This window comes from Ziziphus jujuba, chromosome 1 (assembly GCF_031755915.1).
Source record: "Ziziphus jujuba cultivar Dongzao chromosome 1, ASM3175591v1".
NCBI classification, from domain to species: domain Eukaryota; kingdom Viridiplantae; phylum Streptophyta; class Magnoliopsida; order Rosales; family Rhamnaceae; genus Ziziphus; species Ziziphus jujuba.
This window is the reverse complement of record NC_083379.1, coordinates 14,213,440-14,237,659: the sequence shown is the minus strand read 5'-3', so window position 1 is coordinate 14,237,659 and position 24,220 is coordinate 14,213,440. Positions and strand designations below refer to the sequence as shown.

The 24,220-nt window shown below is 32.1% G+C and overlaps 1 protein-coding gene and 1 pseudogene across 1 annotated transcript; one reads left to right on the top strand and one right to left on the bottom strand.

Moving 5' to 3' along the window:
• The first annotated feature begins 138 nt into the window (after positions 1–138).
• LOC132803242 (protein ROOT HAIR DEFECTIVE 3 homolog 2-like) lies at positions 139–12,516 on the top strand. The gene is made up of 22 exons (XM_060815730.1): positions 139–583; positions 861–927; positions 1,029–1,131; positions 1,845–1,915; positions 2,575–2,638; positions 2,717–2,782; positions 2,893–2,940; positions 3,017–3,079; positions 3,199–3,255; positions 3,534–3,692; positions 3,776–3,844; positions 3,932–4,023; positions 4,677–4,755; positions 5,806–5,971; positions 7,440–7,564; positions 7,913–8,175; positions 8,277–8,373; positions 8,464–8,634; positions 8,722–8,826; positions 11,009–11,103; positions 11,205–11,301; positions 11,951–12,516. Exons 1-22 carry the CDS (start codon positions 436–438, stop codon positions 12,245–12,247), a joined length of 2,502 nt encoding a protein of 833 aa, XP_060671713.1. The 5' UTR covers positions 139–435; the 3' UTR covers positions 12,248–12,516.
• Positions 12,517–13,077: 561 nt separating this feature from the next.
• LOC132805362 (uncharacterized) lies at positions 13,078–19,827 on the bottom strand (annotated as a pseudogene).
• Between the last annotated feature and the right edge of the window lie 4,393 nt (positions 19,828–24,220).

Here is a 24,220-nt window from a genome sequence, read left to right as displayed (position 1 = left end):
AAAAATAAAAAATCCTACAATTCACTCTATATCGATGGCGAAAGCGGTGGATTTTAAAGTCCTTTTTCACATTCACAATTCTCTCGAAGTTGGCCTTAAAAGTACTTTGCACCCCCCAAACACCGCCCTCTTTAGAGCTTTTATTTTTTATTTTTTAATTTTTTAAGTTTTAATTTTTTAATTTTTATTCCTCTGCTACTGCTTGTTTCGAGACCTGCAAGCAAGGACAAAATCAGCTAACAACTCGCTTGAATGTCAAGGAACCTCTTTCTATACTCTCTCTCTCAAATTCGATTCTCTTTGTCCTGCTACTCTCTCTTACTATATATATATGTATACACACACACGTAGAGTGTTTATATAGATACTAAAAGGTGAAGTAGAGAGAAGGAAGCTAAGCTAAGAATAATCGAACTTGTGGGGTTTTCCGAAGCCATGGAAGAAGATTGCTTTGCCACGCAACTCATCTACGGCGATGGCGAATTCAACGGTGATGGGCTCGAATCTTTCATCAAAAAAGTGAACTTGACGGACTGCGGACTCTCCTATGCCGTCGTTGCTGTCATGGGTCCTCAAAGCAGCGGTAATTTTTTATACTCATAAGAAACCCAATTCATTTTCCAGCTTCTTTTTTTTTTTTTTTTTTTTTTTTTTTTCTTTCTTGCTCTTGAAGTGGCAAAGTCTTCAATAACGAGTTCGGTTTATAAAGATTTATCATCGAGAATGATTGCTAATGGGTTAGAAATTTTTAGACTTTTGGAAGTTTATGACAGTTTATTTAAAAAAAAAAAAAAAAAAAAGGTTCCTTGTTTATTTATTAAAATTAATTTCTTTTGTTGTTGTTGTTATTTTTTACACAGGTAAAAGCACTTTGTTGAATCATCTTTTCAAAACAAATTTCAGGGAGATGGATGCGTACAGTGGAAGGTAGGGATTTTGAGAGCTTAACAAGTTATGGCATTTGAAAACAAGATGTGTTCTTATGGTTTTCTTGTAAGTTTACTATGTGGTATTTGTATTTTTTGCAGGAGTCAAACAACTAAGGGTGTTTGGATTGCCAAGTGTATTGGCATTGAACCTTGCACCATTGCCATGGATTTGGAGGGCACTGATGGCCGGGAAAGAGGAGAGGTAAATTGGTTTTTCTTTAAAAAGTTATCAATTTTGTTATGAAAAATGTAATGTGGGAGATGGAGCTAGCAATGTGAAAATAGAGCTCTGCTGTATTTGTTGGTGTTTGAATTGTAATTTTTGTATTATATACCAGGTCATATTGATTAGAAAAAAAGTCTAAAGCTGTTCTCTATGGTCTACAAGGCCTTCATTCTGGTTTTGTTCAAAACAATTAGAAAAAGGAAGAAATTATACACAAGTGACACACTGATGAGTTCCATGGCAAGAATTTTGTGCTCTTGCCTTTTGTTACCTTTCTCTTCTTCTTTTTGTGCGTTCTTCCCTTCTTTCTCAAGTGTTTGTGATGATGAGCAACTTTCTTTGATTTTCTAGTTATATGCTTTGAGCTCTATATACCAGTATAATTTTTCTTATAGGATTTTATAATATTCAGAACATGTTTGATGTTATACTCTTTCCTTCCCACAAATGTAATACACTGTTTTGTATTTTCACTTCCACCATAGTAGAAGTAGTGTTTTTGATCATTTTGGGAGATGCTGTATGCGTTGTATATGAACATTGACAGGAACCTTTCATGTGAACACTTATTTTTATATATATATATATATATATATTTTGGTTGTTATTAAATGGAGCCTATACCTTACAGTAGCTGAAAAGAATTTGTCAATGCTAATGCTTACTTTTGTACTTTTATTCCATTCCAGGAGGACACCACGTTCGAGAAACAAAGTGCCCTGTTTGCCTTGGCAATCTCAGACATCGTTCTGATCAACATGTATGCTCTTGGTTAAGCATTATTTCTTGGGACATTTCATCTACTAACCAACATTAACAGACAAATTGGAAAATAAACCCCTTTTAAAAACTTAAAAACTTTTTGACGACTTTTTCACATTCTTCACTAAATGTCATTAGTTATCAACTTTAGTATTTCAAAAGACCTCACCACCCACGACCATATGTTCTTCCACTTTCAAGTTTAGGGTTGTCCTTGATAAATTTAATATGAAGTGCCTTATTTTGCCTTAGCAGTTCTAAATGTTGGACGGGTAAGTTGAATAACATATAAGTTTGTTTGTTAAGCATTAACTTGTCATATGCTTTTCGTTCTTCATAAATTTAATGTTATCCTCAAGTAGTTGGTGTTAGGGGTCTCTTTGATCTGGCTAATGCTGGGAAGCTGTCAAGCATGCCTCAATATGAGCCGAGACCTTAGATAACCACTTCTGAATGAAATTTTTCTTGAATGAACCAGATAGTATATTTCAGTGATGAACTTTTAGTTCAGAGGTCCTCACATCTGATGTGCTGATGCATAAATGAAGTTCAAAGTTTATAAGTTCTGATTAAAAATTAATGTCACACATGAATGTATATGGATCTTTAAACAGGGGTTAATATTAATATAAATCTTATATTGAACGTTATATACAGGTGGTGCCATGATATTGGCAGGGAGCATGCTGCAAATAAACCTCTACTGAAAACAGTTTTTCAGGTACTCTAAACCATGCTTTTATCTCAAATCATCATTGCTGAATAGGTTTATAATACTCTGGTTTCTGTTTGTTGGAAGGTCATGATGCGTTTGTTCAGCCCCCGCAAAACGACTCTGTTGTTTGTTATACGCGACAAAACAAAGGTTTGGATTTCTGAACTGATCTTATTTGCAGGTTGTATGCAAATATTATGCCTTTTGAATATGCAACTTCCTGTTCCATATTAATTGCTTGTTTGTGTCATTCCATGTAGACTCCATTTGAATTACTTGAGCCCATATTAAGGGAAGATATCCAAAAGGTAATTTATTCTCAATTCCGTTCTGTATTGTTTTATGTCTTTTTTCAGGTTTTCTCATTGACTACAATTTCTGCAGATATGGGATGCAGTTCCTAAGCCCCATGGCCATGAAAATACCCACCTAAGTGAATTTTTTAATGTAAAACCCTCTCTCTTTCTCTCTCTCTCTCTCTATATATATATATGTATATATCTTGACCTGTTCTTTTATTTCAATTGGTTATACTTGACTTTAATGGAGAAAATTTTTACTTGAAGGTTGATGTTGTAGCTTTGTCCAGTTATGAAGAGAAGGAGGAGAAGTTTAAGGAGGAGGTAGCCCATAATTTAAGATGCCATTTGCTATGTCTTACAGTTTATTTTGCTCATCATTATCTTTTATTTTGTTGGTTTCAACTTCTTGAATTGTTAGTTTCTGTCCTGCTGAAAGTCTGATTATGAATGTAAGCATTTTATTTGGAAAAAAAAGAAGGAAAAAGAAAATTAAAAATGAAACTTAATTCCAGGAAATTCCATTTAAGTGTGAACTTTCACTATGTGGAACTTTACGGTGATACTTAGATACTTTCTTTATAATTTGCTGTCTCATATAGGTTGCTCAGCTTAGACAACGATTTATGCATTCTATTTCTCCTGGAGGGCTTGCTGGTGATAGGCGGGGTGTTGTCCCTGCCTCAGGATTTTCTTTCAGTGCACAGCAGATATGGAAAGTTATTAAAGAAAATAAAGACCTGGATCTTCCTGCTCACAAGGTTCATTTAGTTTCTTCTGTTTTCATTTTTTTGAAAACAAATTATGGTTTACATTAGGCATAAAATGGTTTTCTTTTTGTAAGGTTATGGTTGCTACTGTTCGTTGTGAAGAGATTGCTGGGGAAAAATTCAACCAGTTGACCCTTGATAAGGTATATTGAGTTCATCGTCTGTTCCTTCTATCCTTCTAGAGTGATTGAAAGTTTTTTTATTGTTCATTTTTTATGGACATGATATAGGGTTGGTTGGCGTTGGAGAAAGCTGTAGAAAGGGGTCCTATACCAGGTTTTGGGAAGAAGCTGAGCTCAATCTTAGAAAGATACCTTTCTGAGTAAGTTCTATTGTATCTGTCAAATATTCAAGTTTTGAAGTTTTATTTATTAATTTATATCTTTTATTTTACACTCCAATATCTTTGTTTGACTGCTATGTTTGCTTACATAGTTGGCCACTTTTTAACATCTCAAGCTTTTGGGAAGAATAGTAACTTAATATGGTAACAAATCCTAGTTATCTATCTGAGCTTATTTCAAAATCCTACTAATCCTTATTTTTATTAATTTAGTATTTTGAATATATAAGGCTCGATTTCTATCTTGTAGAGGTAGTGTTAAACTGCTATGTTAGCTTGATACATTATTGGACTCATTTATTTAGAGCATAGATAATATAGGTGTTCCAGATGGATGGTCCTTACAGTCATTATGGTTCATAATCATACCTAAGGGATGTCTAGGGTCTAAAGTTGGGGGAGCAACTCTGTAAAGAGGAGAGGGAGGAGTGACTACGAGTGGTAGATGTGTGACATGTGCTTTTGGGTTAGAATTTTGTTGTTGTTGTTTGGAGATGGTGTAAGTTTATATGGTTTGTGTTTTTGGACCATCTTGATCAGGTGTCATAAACTGGCAGGTATTCGTATGCACTGTATTGAATAGTTTCTTCATAACATTTCTTGCTTATGGTGATTTTTGTTTCCTGAAATAGATATGACAGTGAAACAATCTACTTCGATGAAGGCGTGAGAAATGTGAAACGACAGCAATTAGAGTCAGCAGCATTAGATGTAAGGATGCATTTCTGCTCAATCTTATCTTGTTAAAACTTATATATATATATATATATATGTATAGTGTTTGTGTGTCTTTTCCAAATCTTATTTCATTAAACCATATTTTGTTATGTGTCTCTGTTTGTGTATCCTTATTTGTGATGCATAGACAACTATAGGACCTGGCTTTATGTCTGTTCATGTGTGGAACGTTGGCACACTAGCAGTCTCTCTCTCACATGCACCTGAGACTCTAATATGCTCTGTCTGTCTTTTTTGTTTAAAATTATCTTTTAGGAACTGACATGGCCTTGATGTGTCTGCCAACACTAGGATGGGCCTTTTTTGTAAAAAGTTTAATAATTGGGTACTTTCGTACTTTTGAGTTTTTTTTTTTTTTTTTTTTCCCAAATAAATTTGTTAATGAACTATGTAAGGTGCAAAGATGGATTCCACTTCCCAAGTCTTTATTTGAAACATGACCCATGATGGAGAGCCTTTTGGGCCTTGACTAGTCTTTATTAGTTAATGGCAGTCCATACATAAATTCAACAGGTACTATTTAATATTTAATAACATAATGTTAAGCTTTCTTCAGTTTAGAAGATCTGTTGTATTTAATTCTAGAAACCTAAAAATAGAGTTTTTGAATAACAGAATTCATTAAGAACTTGAAGGAAATATATGCATATCAAATCTTTTCAGAAGTGTTGCAAATGCATATACTATAAGCATCATGCATTATATGCATCTCATCTTTAATATGAGATACAATGTAGATGACTTCCATGTCATTGTTGAATATTGTTTCACATAAAATTGGCATGTAGTTTTAGGTCATTGTCAAAAGATCTTGGCATATTTGCTGCCAAAGCAAAGGAGAACTTATCTCGATTTGAAGAGCTTTGATCATTGAACTTCCTTTCAGACGAGTGTCTTTGTCTTACGTTTTTTCTATTAGGAAAGAGATATGCGTAGATAGATTCATAGATCAAGTAGTTCTATTAAATTTTTTATTATTATGTATGCTGTTTGCCCAAGTATTTATTTTCTTTGGACTTTCAGTTTCTGTACCCTGCATACGCTGCCATGTTGGGGCATCTACACTCTAAAGCACTTGAAAATTTTAAAACTGGACTGGAGAATTCGTTGAAAAAAGGAGAAGGATTTGCTGCATCGGTTCGAGCATGTAAGGAGTATTGCATCCTTGAGTTTGACCAAGGATGTGCAGGTAATAGTGTATGAGATAATACTACCACTCATCCTATTTTTGGCAATCAACTTGTTTTTGTTATGTTGCTTCACATAGACATCATTTTCCTTTCTCCAATTCCTTGTGCCTTATATCGGTTAAACCTCTTTTTTGGGACAATCGTTTGAAACATATCAGATAGACTATTTCTCTTCTTATTCTTTATGGACCAGTGTTTCTTGAAAATTTTAGTTAGTTTATGGTATAGGATGGTAATGGGTAATGGGTAATAACCTGCATAGAGAAATACATGCATAACATCATTCCTACCCCAATTAAAGATAATAACCACGACAGATTAGAGAACTGCTAGAAGAAAAGTAAACACCTTTCTAGTGTGGTTCAACAGGGAGTCTGAACAGTAATACTAAGAAAAAATAGTGTTATTAACTTTTGGAAAAAGAGGAAGGGCTTGAGCTTCTTTGTAAAGGATCATTTATTCAGCTATATTGCAATCTTCAGTATCTATGTTTTTTAAAAGGTTTTCGAATGCTTCTTTTTTTTTCCTGAACGAGAGGATTTTTTTAGGGGTTGTGAGTTGGTTTGTTTGTTTTATATATCAATCTAAATTATTTTTGAGCTTTGTTCTATTCTTACAACATATGTTAGGATGGGCTTCTGGTCCTTTGTTATTGTTATAAGGAAATCCTTTTGTTCATTATTGGAAATTATTGTTACTGATTTCTAATCTTGAAGTGAAAAAGGCATTGTCAGTGTTTTGTTTCTAGTTGCTGCCTAATAAAGAACGATTTCTACAGAATACAAGTTATTCAGTTTCTTCCTTTTTCCAAAGTTGTATTGTTTCAATTTTAATCTTGCATCATATATTTATATATATATGATTTTTGTCTAGTCAGGATGTGATTTTATTAAATGAGGAATTTTTATTGGCAAATGCTAAAAGTTGCCACATCCCATCTAGGTTTTTAGTTGTAAATTGTCAATGCATCCAACGGCTAAGCACGTGCCACATAAGCATCCTTTATTCAACTAAATCAGGAATCATGGATAAGATAGTTATTGCATACATATATATATATATATATATATATTAAAAAGAATTCATGATTTCCTGCTATTTACATAAAGTTTGCCTGCATCTGTAATGTAACTGTATGTCATTTAAACAAGTTTGAAAGGTTTTCATGCTATTATATTTTTATTGTATTCCTCATCTCAAAGTTACAGTTCCTTGTTACATATTATTGATATTTAGAATAAATTAATTTGTAAGTATTAGTACCACAGGAGTCTGAAATTTCTATTTGTGAATAATATTAGGTTTTGGTTTTCACAGAATCTTATATTATTTAATTTGTAAGAAAAGCATTCCTGATAATTAGTTATTATAATGTAGTCTACATCCCGCCCCCCCAAACCAGTATTACTGTTTTGTCATATGTCAAATGTTCATCTTCATTCAGTGAGCTATTCTCTTTCCTTCCAGATGCTTTCGTACAACTGGCTGGTTGGGATGCCTCAAAAATTAAGGAAAAACTTCAACGTGATATTGATGCACATGCATCATCAGTTTGTAGTGCCCAGTTGTCAGAACTGATTGTCAACTATGAGGTAATTTTGTTAATAAATAACAATGTTGTGACCATAAGTTTCTGTATGGAATGGCTTTCAAGGATCAAAGCTGTTCCTAGGAGTTTTTGGTTATCTATTTTAAGAGCTTTGAGCCTTTAAAAAGCTTTTTGGCCAAAGAAAGCATGTGAAGTTTTTAACTTTAATGAGATTGTCCTGACTTTTATTTTATAATTTTTCGGCTTAATAAATGTAACTATCGACCATATACCATTGAATATCCAAAATACTAATTGCAAAACTGTACCTTCTCCCATTCTGTGATGGCTTAAACATAAAAGTAATGGCTCTCTGAAGCAACTCAAACAAGGCAACAATTTTGATTTGCAGAAGCAACTCTCTACTGCATTGACTGAACCTATAGAGTCCCTCCTTGAATCTGGTGGAAGGAACACATGGGCTTCAATAAGAAAGCTTCTTAAACGTGAAACTGAAGCTGCATTGTTGGAGTTCTCATCTGCTGTGGCTGGTTTTGACTTGGATGAAGCAAAAATTACAGCAATGGAGCAAAAGATAAGGGACTATGCAAGAAATGTTGTGGAGAGAAAAGTAAGAGAAGAGGCTGGAAAAGTTTTAATCCGCATGAAGGATAGGTCGATAACTGATGGATCTCTTGATTATAGTTATTATAATTTTTTTTTTTTTTTTAGGTTTTGACATTTCAGTTGCTTATGGTTATTGATATTTTTATCAGGTTCTTAATGGTCTTCAATCATGACACTGATTCAATACCTAGGGTTTGGACTGGGAAAGAAGACATTAAAACTATCACAAAGGATGCTCGATCAGCGGTAGTTGGCTAGATATTTAAAGGATGAAAGTTTCATGTTACCTACCTTCTGTTTGAAAATAATTTGAGTGCCTTTTATTCAAAATTGCAGTCTCTGAAGCTTTTATCTGTCATGGCTGCCATTCGATTGGATGAGAAACCAGATAAAATTGAAAAAATACTTTTTTCTTCTCTGATGGATGAAACCGTTGCTCTTCCATCTTCCGAAAATAGGAGTGTAGCAACTTCTTCAGATCCTCTTGCTTCAAGCACCTGGGAGGAGGTATTTTGCTGGAACATTATTGGTTTCGCACAACATTTTATTGTTTTATCATCAAACTTATATCTCATAACTATCAACGGCAATTAGGTTCCTCCAAAGGATACACTAATCACTCCTGTACAGTGCAAGTCTTTGTGGAAGCAATTTAAAGCAGAGACTGAATATATTGTCGCTCAAGCTATTTCATTGCAGGTAAAACTCTCTGTCCTTTTCTTGTTACATAATCAATCTTGCAATTTTGCACAACTAGCTTAACTGCTTTTACAATTATTAACTTATGGTGTTGTGTAAGAATTTATGGATTCATTTGATTTGGAAGTGATTTTCTGAATATTTAACTATTTTGATATGAATGCATGTTACAAAAATTAAGCAACGAGGTTAAGTGTCATTTGGTGGTTCTCTGTTCTATTGTCGTCCTGTTTATTCAGTTATGTCTTCTTTTGTTTTTTTGGTTTGGTTTTGTTCACAGTTGAGTTTATGGTTAAGTTTCATTACTAATGAAAATTGTGCTCTTATGTTGCTTACCTATATTTGATTTGATAATCTTCCCAAATTTTCAACTTTTTCTGCATCTAGTTTGGGTGATCTGCCCATGGATTCATCATCTTCTTCTTTCCTACTTTCCTAGTTCTCAATCTTTTTTTTTTTTTTTTTTAATATATATTATTTACTTCTATCGACTTTGGAATTATTCAAGTATCATTTAATCAAGCCAGATTCCTAATGCTGTAACCTTGAAATCCTAATTATGTATACCTAGCAATCTGAAAATTCTAAATTAACAATTGTCACCTGTTAGATGAGCCCAAAACTGCATGCATTTTCAGTCCTACTAGCCATAACATGACATTCACATAATCTTGGGTACAATCTGATTTGCATCCAACGTTATTGGAAGAAGATACTTGGAAAAAAATGCATGAAACCTGAGTGAGGGTTTATGATGTGTGCAACTCTCTTTCTGCTTTAATTTATCTTCTGCACCAGGTTGTCATTGGATCTTCTTATGCCACGCTTGTCCATCTTTCTCTTTCAGACCATATTTGTTCTGAAGCTCTTCCTTGTTCACATGCTTTGAAAATTTTGTAGATCTCTATTTTCAGCATTTTAGTTTTAACCATTGTTGGTTTCTCATTCTCCAGTTATTGTAATAGAGTTACTCCAGATCCTTTTTATGTAGGACTTAAATTTGTGTTTTGGCAGGGTATAAATAGAACTTTTTCAATATTAGGGCCAACGTAAATTTTCTAGAAGTCACCTATTTCAAGTCTGTGGCAACCACAAGATAAAGCCCAGCCTCTGATCAAGTTCTAGGTCTAAGTGGATAGCCATATGTATAGAGCAGATTTATGATTAGAATGGTTTTAGCTTGTTTCACCCAAAGATCAAGATACCTGTAAAAAGAACATTTGCCACCAATTTCACTTCACTTAGAATATCTATCCTATTTGTTTGACGACATCCACATGTAAGGATGTTTAAGTAATTCAATCAAGCATACAATCTAGCACAAGATTGCATAATCATGATTGTCTAGCAAGGAAATTCGAGAATTAGAGTGCTTCATTTTAATTCCTACATCCATTACCCATGTTGGTTAATTTTCCTAATCAACCACTATTACAGCCTAATTTTTTATCTGAAACATCACAACTGATCAAAATAATGATGTCTAAAGACAAGGTTGTTAAACCCTCTTCATGCTAACCCCAAATATGGTTTGATTTATTCAAAAATAAAGCTTCACCACATAAGTACCAAAAGGGAAACCCAGGTACTCAAATTAATGAATAAAACACCAAGTATTTAATTTGGAAGCACATTACCTAGTTCAAGATTTCATTCATGAACATTTAAACTCTCAATCTCACTATAACTGATCATCAAGGGTTACTTAACAAGGGTTTATTTTGTTTTGTATCTCCTTATGTTATGTAAGAGACTTGTAAAGACCCCCCTCTTGGTGAAAAAAACAAGGCAGTGATTATTGTTTCCCTAATAGTATGGTCAATTGAGCAACATGCCAAGCTAATTGGTTAAGCCATCTGGTCAATCTGGTTAGTTTCCTAGTGGACCAGGTCAAGTTCTTGGTTGAATGCCTTGCCTACTGGCCCATTCTGCTACTTTCTATAACAGTTGTGACTCTTAGGGTATCATAGGACCTATCCCAAGACATAGGTCACCTACAAATTCCTGCCAACGCCATTGCTTCGTTGTTGACCTCTTTTATTAATGAATTCTCGCCTTCTTTGTTGGTCTTTAAGCTTTAATTAGTTCTATGTTAATGTTCTATACTATTTCCCATTAAAATTTCCAATATTTATAAATTGAAGCACGTACAAATCCTTTTTTTTTTTTTTCCCCCTCCCAGGAGGCTCATAGACAGAACAACAACTGGTTGCCACCTACGTGGGCTATTGTGGCGATGATCATTCTTGGTTTTAATGAGTTAATGCTTCTTTTGAGGTAAATATGGCATTCAGAGTCTTAACTATTTTATGTTTGATAAAATTTTCTCATCTCAAGTTAACCATTGTGTTTATTGACGTTATCTTTAAATGAAGCAGGAATCCTCTCTACCTTATTGTTTTATTCGTTGTGTATTTACTTTCGAGAGCTATATGGGTACAGTTAAATGTTGATGGAGACTTCCGTCATGGCACTGTAAGTAAAGATCTAGCTTTTCCTTTTGTCTCTCTCTCTCTCTAAGGAATGAATTTCCATGAGTTGTTACAGATCCTATATGATGCACACTGCTTATATGGAGGAGGCATGACCTTTTGTTTTCTTTCTTGTTGTTAGATTATAATTTATATGCATTAAATTTGCGAAATACAACTGTCATGGCATGTTACCTACTCGCTTTTTCTTCTATAATCAAGGGATCAACATTTCTTTGGAAAAGAAAGAATTTTTTCCTTACCATTTCCTAAAGAAGCCATTGATGCATATATATATATACACATTTTTTTTTATAATATTTTTTTTGTGTGTGTGTGTGTGTTTGGGGGGGGGGAGTGCTTTCTAAAATATCTTCTCTAGCCTAAGTATTTTGATTATCTAAAACTTATAATTTGTCTGTAAGTTGGGTGAGAATTGTCTGAAAGTCCTACAGTTTTCTTCTACACGTAGACTAAGTTGTTAAAGTACAGCCAATGGCATGGCTTTCAAGATATGAGAAACAATAGTAGAATGTGACAATTTTGCGATAGTGGCAAATATTTTTCACTTTCCTTGTATCATCTTTTTCTGAGATTGGAAAATATTTCAACTTCAAATAGATGATAAAATTAACTTTCTTAATTGTCATTAGTTGGCTGCATTACTATCGGTTTCATCGAGGTTTCTTCCAACTGTGATGAACATCCTAAGACGACTTGCTGAAGAAGCTGGAGTACCTCCAGCACCTCAGGCCCCACAACAATCGCAATCTGTTGTTTCCCAGAGTTTCAGAAATCAAACTCCTCAGCTAAATCCAATGCCAAACTGGATTTCGGAGTCATCTGTGTCATCTAATATTTCGTCGACTGATGAGGGGGTTGAATACTCGAGCCCTAACTTGATTCACAGGCGAACAACAAACATTCAGGAAGCAGGAAACTCTACATGAAAGCCTTCACCTGTCACTCCACTGTGAAATAGCTTCTTCTTTTTTTTTTAATGATTCGTATGTTTATTTTTGTATTTTTATGAATGAATAATAGAGAATAGGGGGCCTTTAATCAAAGCACTAGTTCTATCAAAATAATTTTGTAATAAAGGATCTTTTTCTATTTCTAGTTGAAAGTAGGATTGTTGTAGATTTTTCTCAGAAGAAATATGTACGCTGTTCAAATTATCAGATTCTATATAAATAATAAATTTTCATTGTCTTCTTCATTTGTCTATCCCTGTTTGTTACTTCACATATTTGTAATCGGTCATGATTGTGATCATAATCATGTAGATGATATTTTTAAATCTGTGTCTTGAATTTAAAGCATTTACTCTTGAAGACATTTTTAAGTTTATCGATTCATATGAATGTTTATATGCGATAAATTAAAGCATTTTTATTTATTTATTTATTTATTTCATAGAGTTCAATTTTGTTGCACTGAAAACTCCTTTTGGCTTGTACATTCAGAAGCAGTCGAGAGACAAAGTCCACTATTTTCCGGATAGAGTTTCATTTCGAGTACCTCCATTTTCAATAAATAATAATAATAATAATACTCAACTTGTTCATGTTCTACACAACTTGTTACGTTATTATGTGGGTAATAAATTTAATACTGTGCGAATGACATGGAACAGAACCATTAACTATTTGTTAGGAAAAAAAAAAAAATTCTAATTTGATCACGTTGAAACACTTTCAAAATCGAAAATCTCAAATTCAGTTTTAGGCCTAAAAGTATTAAAACCGTATTAAAGAGTATAAAAGAGCAATTATTTTTCATTTCATTAAGGTAATGCAACATTCACTAAAAGCTAAGGTCCTCATGAAGTTGAACATTGCCTAAAGGAAGGCAAGAAAAAGATCATGTACATATTTTTGCATTTCTTCTGGGTTGGGTTAAAATACAACATATTATATCATGTTATCTGTACAATCTTTCGTCTATTCATCTCCCTTTCTTCTAATTCTTCTCTCATTTCGATCTGTTTCTTCTCTTTCTTTATTATGTCCTTCATCAATCAATTCAAATCTGACACCGGCAGTCGAAAGCGTTATTCCCCAAATGCAGTTATCAATTGACTTCAAAAGGGAAAATAGTGAAAAAGCTATATTTATGGAATTGTATCCACCTAAAACATGCCTATAAGAGTAATCAAATACATCACGTGCAGAAGCTAATAGACTTACAGCAACAAGAACTCAAAAGAATCAAGTTAATCTCATGACCATATCTTCTGGCGCAGTTTAGAGATTGTTAAATCTGCACCTTCAAAGCCATCCATTACAGCATTTGCTGAAGGGAACTCCGCTCTAGACGTCAAACTAAGATACAAATTGACAGGAATAAGCTATAGCTCATCAAGAACAGAATAGTAAAAGAAGTTACAGCCACATGTAATGCATTTATCAGTTGCATTCCATGTATGTGCATGTATTATTTGCAATGAACAACTTCTAGGCAATAACGAGGCTGCAAGTTTAGTACTCACTTTTCCTTTGATCGAGAGGGGTTCTTGGATCATTAAATAAAAAATTCATAATCAATGTTGTTAATCTATATTATACCCCACTCAAATTGGCACCATTCTTGACGATAACCATATCTTTCTCATAGGAACACAAACTTTCATCATTTTAAGCCATTCCCGCTCCAATATTTATAGTTCTCAACTAACTTCGGTTACTGGGACTGAACTTTTAGATATCAATGACATAAAAATTATGACACCAAACATCACCCTATTGAAATTTGTGAGACAATAATATTGATAAATAAGCTGATAAACATAACACATAATACATAATTATGGTGCTAGAAAAGGGCCTCACCTACTTCTCAGCACAAGACATGGCATGCCTATTCTCTCAGCTCCAACCACTCCAGATTGGCTTCCTGCAATAAGAACACCACTGTAGACCGGTACCCCTGCATTTTCTGCCCCAGCACGCAGCGCAGCTACAATCTTCTGTAAGCTGAATACCCCTCAACAAGTTAGATCAATAAAGCAGCAAGTTCAATAAGGTAGCAAATAATATATTAAAAATAAGTAAGCATCAAAATGAAGATTGATATGACAGGAGACAAATCATGTAGTGTTGAACTGTACATAAACTATGTCTCTAATCCTGCTGCAGAGTTATACAATTCTGTTGGTTATCTCTTTGAATAAAATTGCTAGATTACCTCATTTAATATAATTGTGACAGAGTCCCAAATTTTATTTAAGGGATTATAATATTTACAGGTAGAACTTCTAACTTGTTAAGGGTAGAAAGAGTACCAAGCTTACTTTCTGAAAAACTTGTTACTTCAATGACTTGTTCAAACAATCATGTGATTGTGAAGGCTAAGTGGAACCCGTAGTTCAGCAGTTATTATTGAACATTCGAAAAAAAAAATTCTTACAGTTTAAAGTAAGCAATACAAGAGACATAAGCCATAAGTTAAAATTTTTTCAGTGTTTGTATTTCTTAGCATTATAAAGAAAGGAACAGAGAAACTGAGGAGATACTGCACAGACTGAAAGCAAACTAACCTTTCAGATGAGCTAGTATCAATTTCAACACTCAACTTTAACATAGAAGCAACTTTCTTTGCCATCCTTTGTTTCTCAGCAGAAATTGGCATAGAAAGCAAGAATGACATCTTTTAGCAACCCAACATTTGTAAATTCGAAACAGTCTATTACTTAGAAAACCAATTCAACCAACTTGGGATAATTAAAATGTACCTGCCTATTTTGCCTCCATGGCTAGTTGCTCATCTAAATCTTTAGAAAACACATTGCCAAGTGCAAGTAGGCCATATAAACTTTTTTCTACCTCTTCATTGCAACGAGCTTTACTTTTGGAACGCTTTCCCGACCAAGCTTTTCTGTAATAAGTATAACATTTTTTTGACCGATAAAAATAAGTATTAACTTCCATTCTGTTAAACTATAGATAGATTTAAATCCCCAAGTCCTTCAAAAGAAAGGAATAGACAAGGACTCCCTTCTGTTAGCCAACCGTTGAGCTAGTCAAAGAAATACTATTTGCAGAGCAATTAGATTTTCTAAATACTAAAAAATGCCTATTCTTTTGTAAGTTGGCTAATATGACACATAAAAACATTCTAAGTTTACTATTTTGCGTTGTCAAATTGGATAGTGGTCTACCCTTGTTTTATTGAAAAGATTGCGCATCATAAAAATGCATAGTTAAGATTAAAATGGAAATAATAGTAATTGTAGACTTTTCTAATCGCATCAGTTCAAAGCTTGTTGTAATCAGCTACAGTCAAAGGGAGGTCTATGTAATTTTACAAAAACCTAGGGGTCCACATGTAATTTTCCCGCAGATACTTGAGCAGTTTAACATATATAAATAGATCACAACCTATCAAATTATAGTACATCTATATCTGCATATCATGAATCCACAACTACAGCAAGTTAAACTACCTGGCAATTTTCTCCCCACTTTTACTGTAGGCAGTCAATAAATCTGCAAACCCAAAACACAAATAGAAGTTTAACAATTGGAAATTAAAGGGAAAAGTAGAAAGCAAAAAGGTGGGTGATTCTTCTTGTTATTGACCATTATAGTGAATGCTAAGTACCAAAGTCAAGTTCAGTACATGGCTGTTAACTACTAAGCAAAAAAGATGAAAGTAAGAAAATATAATATCGGCAAGAAGCAATGAATATTGTTAGTGTGCACCAAGAAAGCAAAAATTTTTTTACTCAATCACCAGCAATGATTTTTGTTCTTTATTACACACTAAGAAAGAATTTAAGGAAACAAACAATTTGATAGTCTTGAATTCCAACAGCAATCATCAATTTCATGTCGTTTCTATTGTAGTATTTCTACATGTTGAATTACCACTGATCCCAAAAATTTTGTTCTTTATTACACACTAAGAAAGAATTTAAGGAAAGAAACAATTTGATAGTCTTGAATTCTGACAGCAATCATCAATTTCATGTTGTTTCTATTGTACTATTTCCACACGTTAAATTACCATTGATCTCAAAAGCTTAAGCTTATGGAAGATGGGCCTTCATTTCATTTATATTTTTCTCTAATACTCCCTCTCACATGTAGGCCTGCCTCTTTTGGGTTTCTTTCTGGGTCTTACATGAGTTTTTTAATTCTTGTTTTATTTATTTATTTTTTTTATAATAGTTTTTTAGTGGAGTTGTAGAGTTTTGAGCTCAAGATGTCTTGAATTTCTAGCTTTCATAGCATGTTGAAATATCGCAGATCCCAAAAGCTTAAGATGATGGAAGGTAGGCTTTCAAAAGCTTAAGTGGATAGAAGGTGGGCTTTCATTTCACTTATATTTTTCCCTAATACTACATGAGTTTTAGAATTCCAGTGATTGAATACAGAAAGGACCATGCTGTTAAATAACTAATAAATCTGAGTAAATTGATCATGCAGCAAATAACATAAATTAACAGTATGAGACAACTCACTCTTCAACTCCAGGTCGTAAAGGTGAACTTGTTGAAACCAAAAATTCATCTAGAGCATTTTTCTGCCAACAATTAACCAATTATAAGAAGCTTATATTTTCATTTCTCGAAGGGTGAAAGAAAGAAAATTGTTTGATCAATACACTAACACTGATTTTGTTTAAACAATCCAAGAAATCAATTTTAAATAAGGAAAAGAAGTCATCTCTCAAACAAACATTAACAATTTTGTGATATAAGAATAGACTTTGGCATTGCATTGAGGAAAATGTCAACTGTATGTTGGGAACTTAAATTTTCATAAATTTATAATTCATTACCACAAAATAGGAATAACTAGATCTTATACCATTTATTTGTTTCATGTAGAACACTACCTTTTCTCGTAAAACTGATTTTACAAATGATTCTTTTTCAGTAGTGGGCAATGAAGTAGGCCAACCAATCTGCAAAACAGATGAAGGCATCAAATAAAATTAGACAATAAGGGATGTCCAGAAGCTATTAATATTTTATAACATCAGTAGAAGAAAAAATTACCCGATTGAAATACAAAATCAGCATCCTCTCCTCATCACCAGCACTTTTCCTGAAAATGAATAAAAAGTGCTTCATAGAAACCACTTCATAATTGTTAAATCTTAATCAAGATATTTACAAATTTTAGAATCATAAACGAAACTATTTGAACACAAATCTAGAGAAAATAATGTGCACATATCATTAACTTCATAGTTCAAAGGACTATTTCTCAGAGTAAAATTGACAGATAGAAATAGAAACTATACAACTAATATCCTATAAAATAGGTAACAGCCAAAAAATAAATAAGAAACATCAGTAGTGAAAATGACAGAGCAAAGCCTTAAGAGTTAGAAACAGGGGGACTTAAACATGTATAACATGTAACACGATTCACCCATAGGAGATTGGTCCATAGAGAATAAAATATACATATGTAAAGAAATGACGGAAAGATGATTATATGGAAAAGAAGAGCAAATTTTGTGACCCAGATGATAATCATCATGACATTATAATGGAAGCAACTTGAAGTATTAGAACTAGAAACAAGCCAAACATGTTTTGGAAAAAGCAACTGAAGAAAGACTAGACTCAGCAAGTAGTAATTTCATAGTTCAGGAAAGTCTCATTCCGAAGATTATATAGAAACCAAAACAATCCAGGTAAATTGGCAAACTTGGCTTTTAATTGATTCATACCTTGGAAGGTCTAAATAAACTGGTTGTGACCAGTTTGCACAGTCCAGCTCAAGCTTTTGGAAAGCTGATAGTAATGAAACAAGCTGGTCTATTAAACCATGTAAACGTATACTAAGAAATATTAAGTCCTTTTTTAAACAAACACATGATTAAGTGTCAACCCCCCCCTACATAAAAGGCCTGCCGATTGCCGAGACGATAAGCATCAATAAGGACCCTGAAAGAATAAAAGCCATTAAGGTTAGACCTTCAAGCAAAACCAATATATATTGAAGGTACTTCAAAATCAACAAAACAGAGGAACTTCGTAATTATCAAGGATGTAAAATCTACTCTTCTAAGTTCCATGACTAACATTCATCAACTTCTCAGGGACATGTCTCGCCAGCCTCTGGTAAGGTATTGGTGTAAGGATAAGAATCCTAGTATTATATCAACTTTTGGAAGATATTTTGACCCTTTTAAATGTATAGAAACCACATCTTTATTCACAGCATGTCATCTGAACAATGGTTGTAAGTGGAACAGTAAAAGGATCAGGTAAAACAAGGTTACTAATTAAAGTATCAGGATTCTTCTAGTCTAAGAATTACAATATTCATGTCAAATGTAAAATAATCAGACTCTACAATATTAAGCAGAAAAATGAAACCAGATTAAATAACATGTTTTACCTGTTGATTTCATTTCATTCGCAATCACTTAGAAGTGGAAAGTAACAAAATTAATTAAATCACATTGGAGAAAAACAAACCCAAAGATTGCACCTTTAGTACAAAATATGAGAAGAGACTCAATGTACATGGTTGAAGGCTTTCCACAGAAACATCATGCTTCTAAAGAAGCATGCAAACTGAATCATGGTCAATCAAAATACCAAGCTACCAACATATAACTAGGGTGGGTTGATAAGTTTGCAAAGCGATTTAAGTTCACTCAAAACGACTTGTAACCCAGAATGATGGTTTGACTAAATCAGTCTGCCTACAGGGATTAACTATGCTTAGGAACACAAATAGCCACTTTTCTACATATATGCTGAATGTCGTTTTCGACGCCCAAATGGCAATGACCAATGGTGATAACCCCAGCAATGGCTTCAAGGCCCTGGTGCTAAAATCCCTCCTCCCCAATTTATATTAAAAAAAAAGAAAAAAAAAAAAAGAAGGTTTTGTCCGAATGACTTCGTTAGGTTGACAGCCACTTTAAAACTGTGTCATATAGCCAACCCCCAAATGATTGGAATAGAAACTCAGTTGAATTAAGTAAGAACTTTAAAAAGCAAAACAAAACAAAGTGTACCAATATGATCAAAGTGCATCATTAGCAATAAAAAACAGTGCTCTAAATCTACAGTATCATGCAGTAAAGCAACTTCACGTAAGCTTTGGAAAGAAAATACCCATAAATCTTATGCAGTGACAAAAAAATAAATAAATAGATAAAGAACAGAAATCCAATGAATAGGTAAAATAATACACATTTAAAAAAAGGCAGAAAACTACATCCCATAAACAGAGTAGACAAAAAAGGAAAAAGAAAATACAATAATAAGTGAATAGAATGAGAATAAATTTGATTACCCTTCAACCTCAAGGAGAAGGGCGAGTTCCCGAGATGGTTTTTGGTCTTGGTGGGTCGGGATGGAAAGTGAGGGAAAAGCGGTGAAGCGATTGAAGTGGAGATGTTTTCCATGGAATTTGAAGTTTGTGAAGAAAGTGGAGCGAAATGGAGGAAAGAGAGCGAGTTTGTTTCTGGGCAATGCGTACAAGTGAGCGTTGCTATGGTGGATGGTGTTTGAGAAGCGCAGCGTTTCAACAATTGAACATGAAGCGCTTTCCATGGCTGCTGCTTTGCCTGGCTAACGGAACTGTTGTCCAATTTCAAACGCAACCTTATTTGCGCCACTTGGATGATGAGTACAACTTTTTTTCTTTTTTTCCTTTTTCATATAATTATTTATTTGATATATTAATTAATTTATTTATTTATTGACAACGGTGCAATAATTCTTTTTCTTTTTTTTCCTCCCCATTTTTTTAATTTTTACATTTCTAATTAAAGTTTTAATTCATAGTTTTTATTTTCACCGTGTTTGATTTTGGTTATTGAAGTGTTCATAAGCAAAATTGACTGTAAGTTTTAAAAGTAGGAAATTAATGACCAATTAAACTTTATATTTGGCTAAATGGCCTTGCTATATCAAAACTCCCTAAAAAATTTCCATATCATTTTGATAACATGTTTAGTTTTAGTTTCAGATTCTTTTTATTATTATTATTTTTTCCTAATTGTGTGTTATTTGTTTATATGAATTATTATAACTGTAAGCAAAATTGACAATAAGTTACATAAATTGAGTGAATCTATATCTTCCTGATTATACATACCATGTTTTTAATAACAAATAAAGATGTAAACTTAGGCTGCACGTAGAGAGATATGTATGCTCTTCCATATACGTATACTAAACATACATATGTCATCTAATATATATATATATATATATATCACGTTAGTAAGAGTAAAATTGACATGTTTTATTAGTGTAAATTAAAATTTAATACGGTAGGTTGAATGTAAGTTGTTTGAATAATTTTTATAATGTAAATAAAATCATTTTAACAATAATGTTAAAATATCAAATTACTTATTAAATTTATTTATCAAATAAAATGATAAATAATATGGTAATAATTTACTAGCTTGTATTTATGATTCACTTCTTCATGTAAAAATTCACTTTTTCATATCTAATTTATATTATTTACTCAACCAATAATATATTAATATATTATTTTACGATGCTATTTGGCAGATAATTTGCTATCTATAGCACTAGCAGACAAATAACTCTAAATAGCATAATTATTTTCTATTTGAATTTTCTTTCCAAAAATAATAAAATAATTTAAAACTATTATTTAAAAACTCATGTTTTTATTTAATAAACAATCATGGAACATACAAACTAAAGAAGTGCTACAAAATTTTTAAAGTTTTAAAGAGTAAAAGTTAATATATATATATATATATATATACGTGTTGTCTTAATAAAGTTTGTCGCATTGTACTTTTTTCTTCTAGGTCCATTTAATTCCTGAAACAATTTTTTTTAAGAAATAAATTATAATATATGTATAGATATATTTTAAAACAGATATATAGATTTTTTCTTTTCCAAACTTTGATCATTTGTTTATTTTTTTTAAGATTCTATATGAAAATTTTAGATTATATATATATATATATATATGCTTTCTTAAAAAAGTTTGTCGGCATTGTACATTTTTTCTTGTAGGTCCATTTAATTCCCGTAACAATTTTTTTAAGAAAAAAATTATAAAATACTTTTTAAATCTGTATATATATATATATATATATAGATTTTTCTAAAAATTTGTATTAACACCATTTTTTTTTTCGAAACGTTGATCATTTGTTCATTGTTTTTTAAAGATTCTATATGACAAATTTAAATTTCATATAATTTCTTTTACATGCAAGTGTTTTTACATTTTTTATAATATTTTCTTATATAACTATGTATATTTTTGCTCAAATTTAAATACTCATAACTCTAAACCATATCATAATTTCACTTTGGTATGTTTTTCGATGGACATACAAACAAATGAAATTTAAAACATCTTTTAACTTCTTTTGAAAAATGTCAAAATTAATAGAAATTTGAAATTTTTTGGGAAATTGAGACTTTCCTTTGTTTGAATGATTTTTTCTTTAAAAAAAAAAAAAAAGATACTATGAATAAAGAGGAAACTAAATCTTACAACTTAAAAAAATAAGGTAGAAAATAAATTCTTTAAAAAGATTTCATTTTAAATTTTTTTAAAAACTAATTGTATACATTTTTTGAAAAAATAATTTTATCCTTAATTGTTAAAAAATATAAATTAATTAATTATTTATAAATATTAGATATCTTAATACAAATCAAATACTTGAAAATAATTCATAACAAATTAATTTATAAAAAACTAATTCTTTTAAAAATTTGGAGACGATCTTTGCTTTAGAAATGGACGAGCAAAAAATTTGACATTTGGCAGAGGATATAAGGTGACATGTGTCTTCCAGCTTCCGTGGACGTCAGGACCTCCATAACAGAATCAACTACCTATGCCTTTTGATATAATAACGAAATTGCCATTTTCTAAACTTTTAGGTAGGGATGGGCTCGGTGCGGATTGATTCGGTTTTTGGAGTTTTTTTAAACCTAACCGACCAATTCGGTTTGGGTTGGTTACATAACCGAATCGAACCGAACCCAATATAAAAACCGAACCGAACCGAACCGACCATACTTGATCGGTTTGGGTTGGGTTTGCGGGTTGGGCCGGTCTGGGTTTCGTGTTGGGCCTCGGTCCAAATTGTATATATATATATATTTCGAATTTGGTATTTTTTGGACCAAAATTGTATAAAAAAATTTTTAGACCTTTTTAATCATCAATCTATATTTTAAATTAGATATTCTTTTCAAATTATTCTTTAAATTAAATAATTTTAACATACATCCATCCACCTAAACAAAAATACCAAATAAGTTAATTATTAAGCATCAAACATATTAAATAATACAACACATAATCATACAACTATAATACAAATCTACAACTACCACCACCCAATTATAAACCATACATCAACAAATCAAGTATATAACAAGTCTACAACCATTATTAGCTACAAAATAAAATACAACCCATATTTGAAATCTAAAATTTTAAAATAAACTTATAATTAAATAAACTAATAATCCATAAAAATAAAAATTAGTTTAAATATTGTTTTCTTCCACATTCTCCATTGCATGAAAAGCCACCAGCAGCAACCACAAGCTCACTACCTCAATAAACCAAATTCCATTCATCCTTCAACAAACATTAAAATTATAAATAAACATTAAACATTAAGCATTAAATGTAAAGAATTAGCAATCAATAAACATTAAGTGTATTACTAAAATATTATCTAACTTAAAAGATAATTGATGATTTGGAATTAACAACAAACTTACCAAGTAATCATATATCAATTAGGTGGAGGTAAACTTTGTTTTGTAACCCAAGATGCTCCTAAACAAATTAAAATATGATATTAGATTAATTAGTAAGCTAAAAGAAGTTGTAAATATTACTAAAAAATTCTAAAAACTCTAAAATAGATAATAAAAATAAAATTACAAATAATAATAATAAAAAAAATTCTTACCCAATTGTTTGTGATCTTGGAATTAAACGAAGAAAATGAATGCTATTCGATTTATGCAAGTCACGATAGGCTGTTTGATTTTATCTACAAAACAGGGAAAAAAAATACTGCAATGATGGACCTCATACAGCTGTTGCTGTTGCAAATTCTGGCAAATTCTGGCAATCAATAGAGAGAATTCAGAGTTGTTCAAATGTACACTGTCTACAAATGCGATAAATGTCCTTTTAACTGTTATAATTAATACCCCCAGCATCCTTTTGTCAGCTTTAAAAAGGCTTCATTACAGGTTAATGTATATTTTTTGCTTAATTTGAAAGATAGTATAAATACAACATTTAAAAAGTTGTATATGCTTTCCTGGTAAATGCCACCAATTGATAATTATTGATATATGTAAACATAAGAGGAACTAGCTAAAAGACTACAGGTGGAAGATGCTAATCCTTTTAATATTAATAAAAAAGAATCTTCGTTACTGCTTCCTAGTAAACACCATTCAAAATTCAAAAACCACCAGTCTAAATGGTTTTCAAAGTAAGCAAAAACATGGTCCTAAGTACTTTATTAAATAATGGAACATTCCTAAGCATTCCAGCACCAAATACTTAGGCAGTTAAAAACAGGGTTAAATACACTTAGCCCCTCTAAACTATTACCCATTTTCCATTCTAACCCTCAAACTACAAAAAGTATCATATTGCCCCCTGAACTATAGTTTTTTGTCACTTTAATCCTATTATGCATTTTCAACAGTTGAATTTAATAAAATTTGTCATACACAACTAACGGTCAGGTACCTTGAAAAAAAATCAATTTAGCTTCTAAGAACTTTCTTGTCCAACCAAGGAGAAATTGCAAGTTACAAGCCATGGAGATTTTAAATATTAACGGGGGAAGAGCCATGTGTACCTTGGCAGGCCAGTGATACGAGCCTCCTTCAAGTAAATTGCACTACGCCCCAAAGAAGGAGAATTCTTCTCCAACTCTGATTTTAAACC